Source organism: Oncorhynchus mykiss, chromosome 6, assembly GCF_057628025.1.
Source record: "Oncorhynchus mykiss isolate SJ-2025 chromosome 6, ASM5762802v1, whole genome shotgun sequence".
Classification (NCBI taxonomy): Eukaryota; Metazoa; Chordata; class Actinopteri; order Salmoniformes; family Salmonidae; genus Oncorhynchus; species Oncorhynchus mykiss.
The window spans coordinates 82,044,658-82,061,016 of NC_143027.1; the positions used below are offsets into that span (position 1 = coordinate 82,044,658).

Genomic DNA, 16,359 nt, shown 5'->3' on the forward strand with positions numbered 1-16,359 from the left:
ATATAACTGTTATAACACAACAACTACATTACTATGTTATAACACAACAACTACATTACTATGTTATAACACAACAACTACATTACTATGTTTTAACACAACAACTACATTACTATGTTATAACACAACAACTAATATAACTGTTATAACACAACAACTACATTACTATGTTATAACACAACAACTACATTACTATGTTATAACACAACAACTACATTACTATGTTATAACACAACAACTAATATAACTATGTTATAACACAACAACTAATATAGCTATGTATTAACACAACAACTACATTACTATGTTTTAACACAACAACTACATTACTATGTTATAACACAACAACTAATATAACTATGTTTTAACACAACAACTAATATAACTATGTTATAACACAACAACTACATTGCTATGTTATAACACAACAACTAATATAACTATGTTATAACACAACAACTAATATAGCTATGTATTAACACAACAACTACATTACTATGTTTTAACACAACAACTAATATAGCTATGTATTAACACAACAACTACATTACTATGTTTTAACACAACAACTATATTACTATGTATTAAAACAACAACTAATATAACTATGTTATAACACAACAACTAATATAGCTATGTTTTAACACAACAACTACATTACTATGTATTAAAACAACAACTAATATAACTATGATTTAAACACAACAACTAATATAGCTATGTTTTAACACAACAACTACATTACTATGTATTAAAACAACAACTAATATAACTATGATTTAAACACAACAACTAATATAGCTATGTTTTAACACAACAACTACATTACTATGTATTAAAACAACAACTAATATAACTATGATTTAAACACAACAACTAATATAACTATGTCTTAAACAGAACAACTAATATAACTTTGTTTTAACACAACTACTAGCAAACGTATCATGAAAATATGGGACTCAATGTCTTACTAAACAGACAGCAATCCAAACCCATTCTCATTCATGTGTAACGTCTCCATAATTCCTCTTATATGTTCTCTCTTTCCCTCCCGCCAACTCTCTGTCATTCAGGACTCTGTCTCACCTGGTAGGCAAACATGTTGAGGAAGTAGCTGTAGATGCCACTCTGGTGCATCTCCTGGGCTGTCATCCGTTCAGAACCCTCCAAAACTGACAGCTTTGGGTGTTAGATCACAGACCCTGTGAGGATGACGTCCTAAAAGTCCCCAGAAAACGATCCTCTAACATCTAAAACAGTACAAATTGTTTTCCCAAAATAAGTAGCGGCGATACAAAACAAAAGCGCTACTTGTTGTTGTGCCCAACTTCCAACGGGTCAACAGGGTAGTTCTTCCTGAGTTCTTCTCTGCTATATCCTGGATCACATGTAACACAAAGACACATCCAACCAACCTTGCTAAATCTCGGCCTCAACCTCAATCCAACTTCAGGGGGATAGAAAGTGTCCGGGTACTTATTTTACTCATATCCTGTGTGCTCTCTTTTTTCTTCTGTGTCGGGCGCTGTCAGAAGAGTTGGAGAGAGAGGTGGTGATGATGAATGCCCTCAACCCCTCCTCCCCCTGCTCCGCTTTACCCTGGCAGATTAGGCAGAGCCAGGGAGAGAGGGAGGCGGGGCATGTGTTAGTCCCATCTGTCCCTCCCTTCCCCCAGGGCCCTTGCTCCACTGCTCCAGAGACAGCCTCCAGGCCACACACACACACACACACACACACACACACACACACACACACACACACACACACACACACACACACACACACACACACACAGGACATAGCAGCCCCATGGTCACAATAGGCTTGGGCCACGCTGTTCATTGGGTTACATACCCATCAGAATGGAATTACCCGCAAATTACTGTCATGTTCTTTTTACATTTAAGGATGTTATCTGATACCTTCTGCTTTCCTACACAGCACCGCCCCATGGCACCTCCTTGCTAAACTCTGATCCTCCCTGCTTGTCCATAATGGAAAGAGGCCACATCCATAATCCTATCATCATTTTGCTGACCGGCCCAGAAACACAGTACAAGAGGAGTGGGCACAGGCTAGGTCTCTCTCCAGGCAAAAACCTGACGGAACGCAAAATCCATATGTCCATATTTGGTTGATTTTTAGTTGAGTTCTCAACAAACGTGAATTCTATTGTAGTTGAAATGAACCAACCTTTGAAATCCTGTTGTTGATTTGTTGTTGAATTCTGGTTAAAATTAGTGTACTTTGACAACTTTTTGTATTTTCAACACAAAATTACATTGATGTTCAAGGTCAGTATGTTGACAGATTACATTGATATACTGTTGACGTTTTCCCGGTGGGTTGTGTCTGAGTCAGGTGAAAGAGGACACATGTAGGGTTGTGTCTGAGTCAGGTGAAAGAGGACACATGTAGCGTTGTGTCTGAGTCAGGAGAAAGAGGACACATGTAGGGTTGTGTCTGAGTCAGGAGAAAGAGGACACATGTAGGGTTGTGTCTGAGTCAGGAGAAAGAGGACACATGTAGGGTTGTGTCTGAGTCAGGTGAAAGAGGACACATGTAGGGTTGTGTCTGAGTCAGGAGAAAGAGGACACATGTAGGGTTGTGTCTGAGTCAGGTGAAAGAGGACACGTGTAGGGTTGTGTCTGAGTCAGGAGAAAGAGGACACATGTAGGGTTGTGTCTGAGTCAGGAGAAAGAGGACACATGTAGGGTTGTGTCTGAGTCAGGAGAAAGAGGACACATGTAGGGTTGTGTCTGAGTCAGGAGAAAGAGGACACATGTAGGGTTGTGTCTGAGTCAGGTGAAAGAGGACACATGTAGGGTTGTGTCTGAGTCAGGAGAAAGAGGATGTAGGCCTCTAGTCAATCCAGCGGGCAAAATATATAAAGTGAAATCTTGAAGAAGTCATTTTCTAGTTAAAAGTTGTTTTATTTCCAAACACAAAATAAGTAAATTGACTACTTTGAAATAGAGATTCTGTCATAGACACCATATTGGCACAGATACAAAGTCAAGATCTCTGTCTATCTCTATGTTATCCATTGATATACAGTAATCTCTGTTCAACCCTTCTCCACAAGACAGACTCTCACTTAATCTCCTCAGTTCTGTTTTAAACTGGCTTTGACTGGGGCTGAGTGGCAGGGCGTGGGCCCTACCATGGCAGAAGAGTACAGTAGACTATAAAAAATGCTGGTGATCTGTATGTTTGTAATCCATGTTTACAAAGGTGGACTTGATCGATGGCTTGTGGCCTTTATCAAGACAAGAGAAGGACTGCGCCCACAATCTTATCTGAAGTGCAGTAGCCCACACGGGTTGTTTACACAGGGAGGGAGTACACAGAGAGAGTGAGTCAGAATAGATTTGGGTCAGTGTGCAGGGCACTGTGCCAGGATAATCCAGGGAAGTTGTACAGTCCCCTCAGTCTCAGTTAGCGTGACCTTCATCAGTCCCTCTCGCTCTCCCCAACCCTGCCGTAGACTAACTCCATAACCCAGACTGGGTTATCATCGTTCGGCTGCAGAACAGTTCTTACTGGGGCTACTACTCTACGACAGCATAGGCCTAACTCATCAGTGGTTCCCAAACCTGTTGGGGTTGTGTGACCCAACTAGGGCCTGTCAAATGTTCTTGTTACAGACCAAGTAAACATAACAAATTCTACCAGAACACAGTTTTTACCACCTGTAGCCTATAAAGAACTGTCAGCAACTCAAAACATTCAGAAAGTTTTCAGACTCCTTGACTTTTTCTGCATTTTGTTACATTACAGACTTGTTCTAAAATTCCCCCCCTCATCAATCTACACACAATACCCAATAATGATAAAGCAAAAACAGGTTTTTAGACATTTTAGCCAAAAATATTTAAGAAATAATGAATTGTAACATTTCCATAAGTATTCAGACCCTTTACTAAGTACATTGTTGAGGCACATTTGACAGTGATTACAGCCTTGAGTCTTCTTGGGAATGACGCTACAAGCTTGACAGACCTGTACTTGGGGATTTTCTCCCATTTTTCTCTGCAGATCCTCTCAAGCCCTGTCAGGTTGGATGGGGAGTGTCGCTGCACAGGTATTTTCAGGTCTCTCCAGAGATGTTTGATTGGGTTCAAATCTGGGCTCTGGCTGGTCCACTCAAAGACATTCAGAGACTTGTCACAAAGCCACTCCTGCATTGTGTTGGCTGTGTGCTTAGGGTCGTTGTCCTGTTGGAAGGTGAAGCTTCGCCCCAGGCTGAAGTCCTGAGCGCTCTTAAGCAAGTTTTCATCAAAGGTCTCTCTCTGTATTTTGCTCCGTTCATCGTTCCCTCAAACCTGACTAGTCTCCCAGTCCCTGCCACTGAAAAACATCCCCACAGCATGAGATGCTGCCACCACCAGCAGACACGAGCCTACCAGACGAGCTAAATGACTTCTATGCTCGCTTCGAGGCAAGCAACACTGAGGCATGCATGAGAGCATCAGCTGTTCCGGACGACTGTTTGATCACGCTCTCCGTAGCCGACGTGAGTAAGACCTTTAAACAGGTCAACATTCACTAGGCCGCTGGGCCTGACAGATTAGGAGGTGTCTTAACTAACATTTTCAACATGTCTCTGATTGAATCTCTATTACCAACATGTTTCAAGCAGACCACCATAGTCCCTGTGCCCAAAAGCACGTAGGTGTAACGGATGTGAAATGGCTAGCTAGTTAGCGGTGTTTACGCTAAATAGCGTTTCAATCGGTGACATCACTTGCTCTGAGACCTTGAAGTAGTAGTTCCCCTTGCTCTGCAAGGGCCGCGGCTTTTGTGGAGCGATGGGTAACGATGCTGCGTGGGTGACTGTTGTTGATGTGCACATCAACACCATTATCCCAGAAACCCTAGACCCACTCCAATTTGCATACCGCCCAAACAGATCCACAGATGATGCAATCTCTATTGCACTCCACACTGCCCTTTCCCACCAGGATAAAAGGAACACCTATGTGAGAATGCTATTCATTGACTACAGCTCAGCGTTCAACACCGTAGTGCCCTCAAAGCTCATCACTAAGCTAAGGATCCTAGGACTAAACACCTCCCTCTGCAACTGAATCCTGGACTTCTTGACGGGCCGCCCCCAGGTGGTGAGGGTAGGTAGCAACACATCTGCCACGCTTATCCTCAACACTGGAGCCCCTCAGGGGTACGTGCTCAGTCCCCTCCTGTACTACCTGTTCACCCACGACTACATGGCCAGGCACAACTCCAACACCATCATTAAGTTTGCAGACAACACAACAGTGGTAGGCCTGATCAACGACAATGATGAGACAGCCTATAGGGAGGAGGTCAGAGACCTGGCCGGGTGGTGCCAGAATAACAACCTATCCCTCAACGTAACCAGGACTAAGGATATGATTGTGGACTACAGGAAAAGGAGGACTGAGCATCGATGCGGCTGTAGTGGAGCAGATTGAGAGCTTCAAGTTCCTTGGTGTTCACATCAAGGAATTCGGCGCACGTGACAAATAAACTTTGATTTGATTTGACCATGTTTCACCTTAGGGATGGTGCCAGGTTTCCTCCAGACGTGACGCTTGGCATTCAGGCCAAAGAGTTCGATCTTGGGTTCTTCAGACCAGAGAATCTTGTTTCTCGTGGTCTGGGAGTCTTTAGGTGCCTTTTGGCAAACTCCAAGCGGGCTGTCATGTGCCTTTTACTGAGGAGTGGCTTCCGTCTGGCCACTCTACCATGAAGGCCTGATTGGTGGAGTGCTGCAGAGATGGTTGTCCTTCTGGGAGGTTCTCCCATCTCCACAGAGGAACTCTAGAGCTTTGTCAGAGTGACCATCGGGTTCTTGGTCACCTCACTGACCAAGGCCTTCCCCCCGATTGCTCAGTTTGGATGGGTGGCCAGCACTAAGAAGAGTCTTGGTGGTTCCAAACTTCCACCATTTACGAATGACGGAGGCCACTGTGTCCTTGGGAACCTTTAGTGCTGCAGAATTTTTTTGGTACCCTTCCCCAGATCTGTGCCTCGACACCATCCTGTCTCGGAGCGCTACAGACAATTCCTTTGACCTCATGGCTTGGTTCTCTTTATATAGACAGGTGTATGCCTTTCCAAATCAAGTCCAATCAATTGGATTTACCACGGGAAGACTCCAATCAAGTTGTAGAAACATCTCAAGGATGATCAGTGGAAACAGGATGCACCTGAGCTCAATTTTGAGTCTCATGGCAAAGGGTCTGAATACTTATGTAAATAAGGTATTTCAGGTTTTTATATATATACAATTTTGCAAACATTTCCAAAAAACCTGTTTTCACTTTGTCATTATGGGGTATTGTGTATAGATTTCTTACAAAAAAAATTAAATTAATTTTAGAATAAGGATATAACGTAACAAAATATAGAATATGTCAAGGGGTCTGAATACTTTGATGGGGTATATACACTTATATGTGGAATCTTCCAACCAGAAGTTAATGGAATTTTGCAACCCTAGTCTAGGGTCTAGGGATTGCTTTAAGAATGGCCTATGTTATCTAACTGCACACTCTCTGATACACTGATTCTCCCTGCATGCACTGTAAAGCTTTGTTGATGATCAATGACAAAACTCTTTTCAGACAAAGTGGAAAGTTCACATTGTGTCAATATTTACTATCTGTTCTAAGCTACAAATGGAAATATGTTGATCAATATGCTACATGTGACACGGTGAGGACTGTTTTTCTTCTTCAAATGTGACAGTGGTACTATTTGTTTTCCTTCATCCCAGCTGGTTGTCACGCAATCATAGCTCCTGTCTGAGATCACAAAACCATCAACACTCACAATCATTGCCCTAAAAAACACAATAGTGACTACCAATTAATTCCTTACAGTGACAATGAACAAATACTATTCTCCAAGAATCAACATTAACTGATGTAATCGCAGCAGAGTAGAATCACTAAGAACTTTAATCTGGTTTGAAGATCTTTAATCTGCTGTTGGCTAAATTACTCCACCGTGAACTTCCATGAACCAATTAGTCCCTTCAGATAAACAGGCTTGTATTCATTAGCGCATACTGTAGCAAAACGTTTTTTTTTTAAATATACAACGGAAAAAACAGTTGTCGCTCCCTGTTTCAATTCGTTTTTTTTCCGTTTGGTGCATAAGAGGGTGAATAAGACCCGGGTTTTACTCTCGAGAGTCGGTCAGGGCGGCCCACCATCGTCGCCCTCGGTACTACACAGCATTCCTGGGGGCCCTTTCACTGACAGATAATTGCTTTTGCCTCGTGGGAGAGGAGACACTGCCAAAGCGAGCAGACAAAAGCAAATTAAAGAAGCCAAACGACGCTTGAGTGGAAGCATTCGATCTATGGTTTCAATAGGCCTTTTGGAAGAACGGTTGGATCGAGTCCAAACACATGTTTTCCAAAAAACACAGTTGACTGTAGTTTTTTTTGTGTGTAAAAAATGTAAAATCTTATGATTCTTTAGAGCCCAGTTATTTAGAGATATGTTTGAAGTGTAAGAATGTATAAACATTGTAGTCTTACTGTTCATTGAGAGTGAAGAGACACAGAACTAAGACGATGACCCAGAGAGAGGCAAGCCTCACATGTCAGTCAGAGGATTCCCATGCCAACACAATTTATCCATTCATCAACAGTGACATAACTGATTGAGTGTACATAACAGTCCATTTTCCAGTTTACGCTTTCTGGATTACACAGAAACTGCAGATTATGACAAACTTCCTACACATAATCTACACCACAATCCCAAACATTTTTGAAAAGATGAAACATAATATTTCTGCTTTGCAGGTTAGGAGATTATAAACAGTATTTGACTGCCTTTTCTATGTGGCTCAGCAACCCATGAGTGCAAAGTTCAAACTAATATCTTAATGAATTCAATGAGACTTTATATCAAAAATAATATACAGTATAGGCCTATGTGACATGAATTGTATAACAGTAAAATGGGCCATTTCACTCTAAAGATTCATAACAATATGATCACAGTGGCCTGCCTGCCTGCCTATAGTGTACTGTAACTGTATATGTCTAGGTCAACAGTAACTATTACAGATCAAGAAGTGGATCATAGTGTGGTGTTGATGAACTACTGAACATGGCCAGGAGCTGAATTGGGTGAGAAGGAAGGCAGTCAGTGGGACAAATTCCACCAGGCAGGGGAAGGGAAGGGGGGGCGGGGGGGGTGACACAATAAGACATTCTATTCATTCCATTGTGTTTACCAGGATGGTAATGTCTGAAACAGCATTCACTGTTTCTCAGGCTGGGAATGCGATCCATAAAAACTATAGAATTTGATAGAATTCATAAAGTATTATTTGTTATTGAATTAAAGGTAGATAGTCTAATCTCATCCATTTTGAAGGCAGTCCCACCAGTTAGATTCAATTCCATTTAAATGAAATAAATTCAGGAAATAAACTTAAACTACATTGACTGAATTGAAATGGAATTGACCCCAACACCAGTCCCACCACTTGCAAAAGCCCAAGCTCACTCCCTGAATGTTTCGTTCTGAGTTCATCAGTTTCTCACCTGAGTACAGAGACAGCGACACAACATTACTTCCCAGACTGGTGCAGCAGGCACTGAGGGGGGCGACGAAGCTCCAGGTCCACTGGCTCTCAACGGTCAATCATAAATCAGGATGAAAGGGGTACTGGGACAGCAGTACAGAGTTAACAAGCCCGGAAACACTCAAGTTTAGTATATGCATATCACCCTCCTGTTTTTCATTAATAAGCCCCAGCACCACCATTTCTCTGGGCCCCATCGATCATCCCACACATCTCCCCCAACAGACAGGCATGGATGATGTACAAGGCAAACACCTTGAGAGGGAGAGCCAGTCAAAGAGATTTTGGCTTCAGATGTGATCAAGGAAGGTTTCTCTACTTTTTAGGATTAAGCCGATTAAAATAAATTGGATTGATTGGTAAGTGTAGTGTAGTGTACATGAGGCGGGAAAACTATTGTGGGGGGATCAAGAGAGAAACGTAGGAGGTTGGCCAGGTTGTTGGGACTCCGAGTATTAAAGTACTGTAAACCTCTTATGCAAGACAGAAATAGGCCTAGGTGTGCGGAGTACCCTTTAATCCAACCTCATGCAGTCTATACATCAACCCATCCAGTCAGAATATAATTTGGCATTTGGCCCATCTGGCCAAGTGACACTTGGAAGTTGGATATCACATTTTTTTAAAGAGATTGAACTGGATCTTAAAGTAACTGTCCTGAGAAAATCTCACTTTTGAAAGTTAATGCTCTGTTAACTCATACCCAAATAATGTTTTGACTCATTTTATACTTGTATTTGTGGCCAAAGCATAAATTGGAGGAAAAAAAAACACTTAAAAAAATCCAATCTCAAACTTGTATCTCAAACAGACCAATTAAAAAATGCTTGCTATTTCCTCATAGAGTGGGGCAGCAGGTAGCCAGCCTAGTGGTTAGAGTGTTGGACTAGTAACCGAAAGGTTGCAAGATTGAATGCCTGAGCTGACAGGGTAAAAATATCTGTTGTTCTGCCCCTGAACAAAGCAGTTAATCCCACTGTTCCTAGGCTGTCATTGAAAATAAGAATTTGTTCTTAACAGACTTGCCTAGTAAAATAAAGACTATAATGTCATCCAGCTGGCCAATCAGTGGTCTACGCTCATGAATATCTATAATGACCGGTATACACCCATACCATTACCTTGTTGTGGTACGCCCACACCATTCCAACACAGAAAAGCTGATTTTTAACATACTTAATTACAATTTTTGAGCAGGAAAACTATTTCATTCGTATTGTAATTAATTATATGTCATATATCATAGAAATCTGGAAACACTGGACAGTTACTTTAAGCACTTACAAATCCGTAATTGCATGACATTTCTTCTTTTCCAGGATGTAACATATCACCTTGCACACTTTTCAGAGACCAGTTTTGGCTGGTGATGAGCACTACTTTCAAAACTGCTGGCTGTATCACTTTAAGGATATCAAGAAATGTATCTTGCATGGTAAATTAAATATTTGCCTGGCATGCTAGAATATGCATAATTTGTAGTAATATGAGCATAACTACTATAACATAAATTAGGCTGAAGATTTAGTTAATGTAATTGTATATGAAGTTAACAAAATACAAATTAAAACTGAATATCAATGTAAAATATTTAAATTTTTGCTTACAAATTGCTGATAATGGATTGCGTTTTTTTCTATATTCGCTATCTGGGATCCTTGGGACGACCCTACCCTATAACCCCAACTCTTACATAACCCTAACCTTAACCTTTTTGTAACCTGCAATGAGGGTATGAACGTCCGAAGGACTCGGTTAGCACTCACACTGGAAACCATGTGACATCGGTGCTTCTTAATTTGCTTTCCGATAGTTTTGTAAACGGATACCCACTCTCTTTTCGTTCCGGCTCTACAGGAGCAAACATGGCGGCAGAGGGAGATGTGGATTTGGACCTGGAAGCTGAGGAGAACTGCACTGGAAAACCAGCAGAAAAGCCTCGGAAACATGATAGTGGGGCTGCCGATTTGGAGAGAGTCACCGATTATGCCGAGGAGAAGGAAATATCGAGCTCCGATCTTGAAACGGTGAGGCTGGGCCAAGCACGCGGGGCGACGATGGGTGCCCACGTTAGCATGAAGGCTAGCTAGCGTATGCTAACAACAGGCCTAACCGGCGTACAGTGAAGAATGGAAACATATTTGCACAAACCATGTGTTGTGAAAATGTTACCGTAATCAACATACAAACGCGTCATTTCACGTTGGCACGTGCTGTTTAACCAAGTCAGCCCTGAACAGAACAGGGTAGAGCTTCTGTCTATTCAGCAAGCGTTAGCCTATGGCTGCTTGTATGTTTTTCTGCCTTGCGTAATTTACTCTTCCAACCTGTTTTGGGAGTTCTAGTTACTGACTCGTCAGTGCTGTCATACCAATATGATCCCTTTGACTATCTGATGTCTGCATGTCCTGTTTCAGGCTATGTCAGTGATTGGAGACAGGAGATCAAGAGAACAGAAAGCTAAACAAGATAGGTGAGTCACTTTGTCAGATTTTCATTCAACAATCATTGATCTGGAAATGAATGAGTACACTAATGACTTGTCTGGGGTTATGATTTCAGGGAAAAGGAACTGGCTAAAGTCACTATCAAGAAAGAGGATGTAGAACTCATTGTAAGTATCCCCCCAGACATGTTTCTTGTTTAAGTGTCACAACTCTCATCTAAAGTTAGTCTTTTGCATCACAAAAGCATTAAATCAAATTAGTCCTCTGGAACTCTAGTCATCCATATTCTACTAGGCGGTGTTATTAGAAACTATGCTTCAGAGATACATTCATAGACCGGGACCGTCTGAAGTGTTCTATCAAAACAACTACCCATTCTGATTATTCTAATGTCCTGCCTCAACTGTCTTTCCACAGATGGGTGAGATGGAGATCTCCCGGGGAGTGGCAGAGCGCAGTCTGAGAGAACACATGGGCAATGTGGTAGAGGCTCTGATTGACCTGTCAAACTGACCAGGAGAAACTAACCCTAGAGCAGCTTTATGCAGCAGCATTGGACACTGGACTGCTTCCTAGCCTGATCGTATTCATTGACTCCATTCCATAGCTCAAATCAGATATTTTGTCAACTGAAATAAAACATTGCATTTCTCTATGTATATTCAACAATACTTCAAAATTGATTACTTTTGCAAGCACCTGTTTTTGATTTATAATAAATGTGGAATGAAATAAAACCAATGGATGAAAATGTTATGTTTTAATCACGTACGCTTTATATCCAAGTTAGAAGAAATTAACAGATGTCAGATCAATGGCGATAAAACAAAATAGCTACACAACTTTGAAAATGTACAAAATTACATCAATATGCCTCTATGAAGCATCAGGGCATAGCCCTAAACCCAGGGCCTTGCTCAAAGGGTTGGTGCATTCAAGATATTGCAGGTAAATGTATGGCCATAGAATATACTTCAGTGAAGTGTAGTTAATTTCCATCTGCAACATTTCATCCCAATGAACACACCCCAAGTGTGTCTCTCTTCCCCCTCAACTTAGATTCAGGTCTTCCTCTTTTGCACTGTTGGTCGGTCAAACACATCTCTCACTCCTGCAGCCTTCTGCTTAAAGAACTTGCTGTTCTGAGCGCTCTCCTGAGCCCAGGCTGAGTCAAACGATGTGGTGTCCTGATCCACCAGGTGGGTGTACTTAGTGCGTCCGGAGCGACCAAAGTTCTTGACCTGGAATTAAATGAGGGGGTTGTTAAAGATTAACTATCTGTGGATGTTTATTTGCCAATTGTTGACATCACATTTTGGATTGATTGTTGGCTGTATGGCTCATATAATTGTATAATTTATTGTTATGAAACCACACACATCCTTATTTTGAGGTAATGTCTGGATAATATCTGTCCATTTAGGAGAACATTGTCTCAAGAGCAGCTCCAGAACAAAACATTCTGTATAGCCACTATAAATGAAAGACATTAATATACACTGGGTTCAAAAACCGTATGAATTTTCTGTTTACATCGATAGTGTACATTTATAATAAATAAACAGGGGGAATACATGTGCTACAAAAGTATGATGTTTGAAAGAAGTCCAGCTGACCTGCATGACTTTGGGGAGGATGGTTTTGTTGAAGTGGTCCTCCAGAGTGGGGGCACTGAAGTCTCTCTTGAACACATTCTCCTCTTCGTCCTGGAAACAGATCACATTCAGCCAACATCAAAGACAAGACGAGCTAGTCGGACAAAATACGTTTACCAAGTTTCAATTATATGAATGAAGGATCATACATATTTTATATACCTGAATCACATCTCTGAATATTCTACAACAGTGCACACACTGCTTTTAAGAATCACTCATACAACAATCTAACACATGTAGTGGCTAACAAACATGGGATAGTTCACTCCTATACTTACACTTTCTCCTACAATTCTAACAATCAATCATCAGCAACATCTGGTGGTGTGTTTCTTATAAGAATGCACTGTACAGAGTTCTCTGAACCCCCGTGTCTACAACTCACCATGAAGAAGGCTCCTCTGTGGTAGTACTTCTGGAGGAACTTATATTTGCCCTTAGAGGCCTTGTTTGTGATCTGTTTGCCATTATTCCGCAGCTCAGCCCTGCGCTCCTCCTCGGTGAGGCTGTGGAACCTCTCAATCTCAGACTTCTCTTTCTCCATTCTGGAAAATCCGACAAGGCAAGTGGGTTACATGGACAGCAAAGACCTGTGTCAACATAATTAACTCTGGACCAGTAATTATTAACATGGGTATAAACACTTCAAGTGTACAGATCATTCATACAGATAATCATACAGATAATCATACAGATAATCATACAGATAATCATACAGATAATCATACAGATAATCATACAGATAATCAAATAATATAAAAACAAAGACGTTAGCCTTTTTTACTTTGAGAGGGAACAACACCAGCTTTCAATGGTTAAGTGAATCAACGCCCTATGTGAAGTATTTCTGATGTCTACTTCCATTGTCATTCAAGACTGTCTTAATATGTTCCTCTCTTATGCATTTGCCTGTAAATGGTTTTGAATGGTTTAAAGTGCTGCACAATTAAATGTACCACCGTGGAGCACTTTAGGGCACACTGTAGCAAAATGTTTCAAAGATGAAAACGAGTGTTTCAAGATAGTACTTGACCGTTTCAGATCTATATTCATTTTGTGCCTAGTGAACACCATGGTTCATGTTTAAGTCTGACTGTACTCACGCTTCACGGGCCTCCCGGTCCCTCTTGATGCGCTTGAGCTCCCGGACCTTCCACGCCTCGTACTCCTCCTCCTCATTCTCCCCGTCCGTGTCCAGGGAGTCGAGAGCAGCCAGAGTGCGGCGGTTCTCCTCAAACTCCTTCTTGGCCTCCTCCTCCACGATCTTCAGGGTGTAGCGCCGCCGCTCCTCCACCTGCTTCTTGGCCTCCGCCTCCAGCTCCCGCTGTTTGAGCTCATCCGCCTCGCGCTCCGCCACTGTTACTCGGTCCTTCCTGAGGAGATACACATCAAAATCTCATTTTCTCACTCGGGACACAAACGCTGCAACACAATCCATTTGTTGTGAACATACTCTGTTCATATGATAACAGGACAGCAGGTATACACAAACTGATGCATGCAGTAGAAAACAGCACAGCTGGTAACAGTTTTGTACTGGCTTTTAAATTAAAATTGTTTCTCGTATAAGCCTAATGTATTTTCATCAGTCAATTTGGCCATTTTGAATTGTCTAATCCCAAGCCCACGATCAAAGTTTCCCTTAGAAAAATAAAGTTATTACATTCTATGAAATAAATTATATTAAGCCATGATAATGGTTCAGGAGTGATCTTGGATGGCAGGACTCCTTACTTGCGGATGAAGACTGGTTTTAGCCGCGGCTCGGCCTCATCTTCACTGTCCGTGTACTCCTCGTACTCTGACTCCGACTCCTCCTTCTCCGCTCCCGAATTCCCTTCTTCCTCCACCTCCATGATCTCCGGCATGTCCTCGTTCTTCCGCTCCTGCGCTCGCTGGCGCATCATCGCTCGCCGCCTCTCGATTTCCTACACACAAAACAAAGTCAACGTGTTACGTAAAGGGTATCTTGTATACCATTCCATATCACACACCTGGGACCGTATTCACAAAACATCTCAGAGTAGGAGTGCTGTTCTAAGATCTGTTTTGTCTTTAAAATCTTAATGAATAAAAGGGGTGCCTGATCCAGCTTTCCAAGAAGATCCTTGTGCCACTCACCTCATCGTCCACTTCTTCCTCTTCCTCCTCCTCTTCGTCACTGCTCTCTTCGGGTGCTCTCTCCGGGTGCCAGGTTCCCTCGTCGGAGTCTTCACTGCTCTCTGCAACCACCTCCGGCTCTGCGATCTGTCTGTGTCTTGCCAACCTGAGAGAGAGAGAAAGAAACATTTACAATCATCACAGCACTCAACATCCAATAGGGCTAATAGTTAGGCCTAAATGGTTTAGAGATCAAAGCCCAATAAAAATCAGTCAGTCATTCATAGTATTCAAATTCCTGATAACCCACAATATGTGCAGAAAGGTTTTAACAACCCCTCACCCAACTATGGGTGTCTACTGACAAATACAGTTCAGCTCAATGAAGATGGGACTGGGAGTCATCACAACCAACACAGGATCCCACTGGTTTACAAGATGGATCAATGAGAATTATCTTCACCTCTCCTCCGCATCCTCAGAGACGCGGTTTAGCAGACGCTTGAGACGGGGGTCAGACACCACCTCTTCCTCCATTTCCATCTCAGGCTCGGCATCCTTAGCCTTTTTTATGAACTGGAAGTCCTCATCCTCCTCGTCAGAGGAGTCCATGGGAGCATAGTCGGGACGTTTACCCGACACATAGCGCTTCACCTTCACCTTCTCCATCGAAATCTCACCTGGGGACGAAAGTAGGCGACCACACTTGGTTACCATGAACGGTCCATTATCATAGATGGCTCTACTTACTCTGTTACATTTAGTGAGGTTAAGTTGTATATACTGTCGTTTTGGTTTTGTGATGGATTGAAACATGAGTAAGGGCATGAATTGTGATTTTTTATATCTACTGTAGACGCAGACAAAAAGTTTGTCCGTACAATTAAGAAAATGCAGCATGCAATTATATCGTGATATTAACTACAAAGTTGTATACTTGGATGGCTAGATAGCTATCTATTGCTACCATGAAATCGGCTACCACCTAGTCCAGGATAGCTTGCCTTAGCTAACGTTAGCTACAGGGAAACTCACCTTTCTCATTTCGAATCGGCACAGCACCAGCCGTGGACTGGATCGGCGGTTGCTTCATGTTGAGGGCGTCCCGTCCAGACATGATTGCCCGATCAACAATATCAATATATTAACAAAAATTAAATCGACTTCTAGGTAGCAAAACAAACCCGTCGTTTATTTTCTCGACCACCACAGGAAATACTCTAACATTACCGGAAATCATTCTTCTTCGTTGGGATTGGGTTGGCGGACCGGATCGCATCCTTTTAAGGAGCATACACTGCCACCTACATTACTGGAGTGTGAGGCCAGTCACGGCCTACCTATATTATATTAAATTATATTCATTATTCATGTTCCTCTAAGAAAGTGAAATAGAGCCCTAGACACCACTTTCCTCCGTCCACTACAGCAACCCAGCCAGCCTCTAACCCTTTCACACAATCTCTCCCTATCTACGTCATACAGTCCACAAAATATCAACACCTGCACCACCGTTTCCTCCACTAAACACTCATCACACATACCTGTTTCTTGTC

At 42.1% G+C, this 16,359-nt stretch overlaps 3 protein-coding genes across 5 annotated transcripts in view; 1 reads left to right on the top strand and 2 right to left on the bottom strand.

Moving 5' to 3' along the window:
- Window positions 1–8,873, bottom strand: part of LOC110506162 (serine incorporator 4-like) — a 48,948-nt gene extending 40,075 nt beyond the window's left edge. For 2 of the 3 annotated variants that reach the window (XM_090239086.1, XM_090239088.1), the window contains exon 1: window positions 1,090–1,645. In XM_090239086.1, the coding sequence (XP_090095212.1) occupies window positions 1,090–1,155 (66 nt within the window). In that variant the 5' untranslated portion in view covers window positions 1,156–1,645. Of the gene's footprint in view, window positions 1–1,089; window positions 1,646–8,557 lie in introns of those variants that run through there. The other variant, XM_090239087.1, reaches the window with a different exon arrangement.
- A 1,409-nt stretch (window positions 8,874–10,282) lies between these two features.
- On the top strand, window positions 10,283–11,782 carry LOC110526669 (huntingtin-interacting protein K). Its single transcript, XM_021607808.3, has 4 exons — window positions 10,283–10,625; window positions 11,016–11,071; window positions 11,161–11,212; window positions 11,463–11,782. Exons 1-4 carry the CDS (start codon window positions 10,464–10,466, stop codon window positions 11,556–11,558), a joined length of 366 nt encoding a protein of 121 aa, XP_021463483.1. The 5' UTR covers window positions 10,283–10,463; the 3' UTR covers window positions 11,559–11,782.
- A 4-nt stretch (window positions 11,783–11,786) lies between these two features.
- On the bottom strand, window positions 11,787–16,099 carry LOC110526668 (microfibrillar-associated protein 1). The gene is made up of 8 exons (XM_021607807.3): window positions 15,839–16,099; window positions 15,267–15,483; window positions 14,825–14,969; window positions 14,438–14,631; window positions 13,807–14,076; window positions 13,089–13,248; window positions 12,662–12,751; window positions 11,787–12,286 (listed from the first exon to the last, which is right to left on the bottom strand). The coding sequence occupies exons 1-8, from the start codon at window positions 15,918–15,920 to the stop codon at window positions 12,107–12,109; spliced, it is 1,338 nt and encodes a 445-aa protein (XP_021463482.2). The 5' UTR covers window positions 15,921–16,099; the 3' UTR covers window positions 11,787–12,106.
- Between the last annotated feature and the right edge of the window lie 260 nt (window positions 16,100–16,359).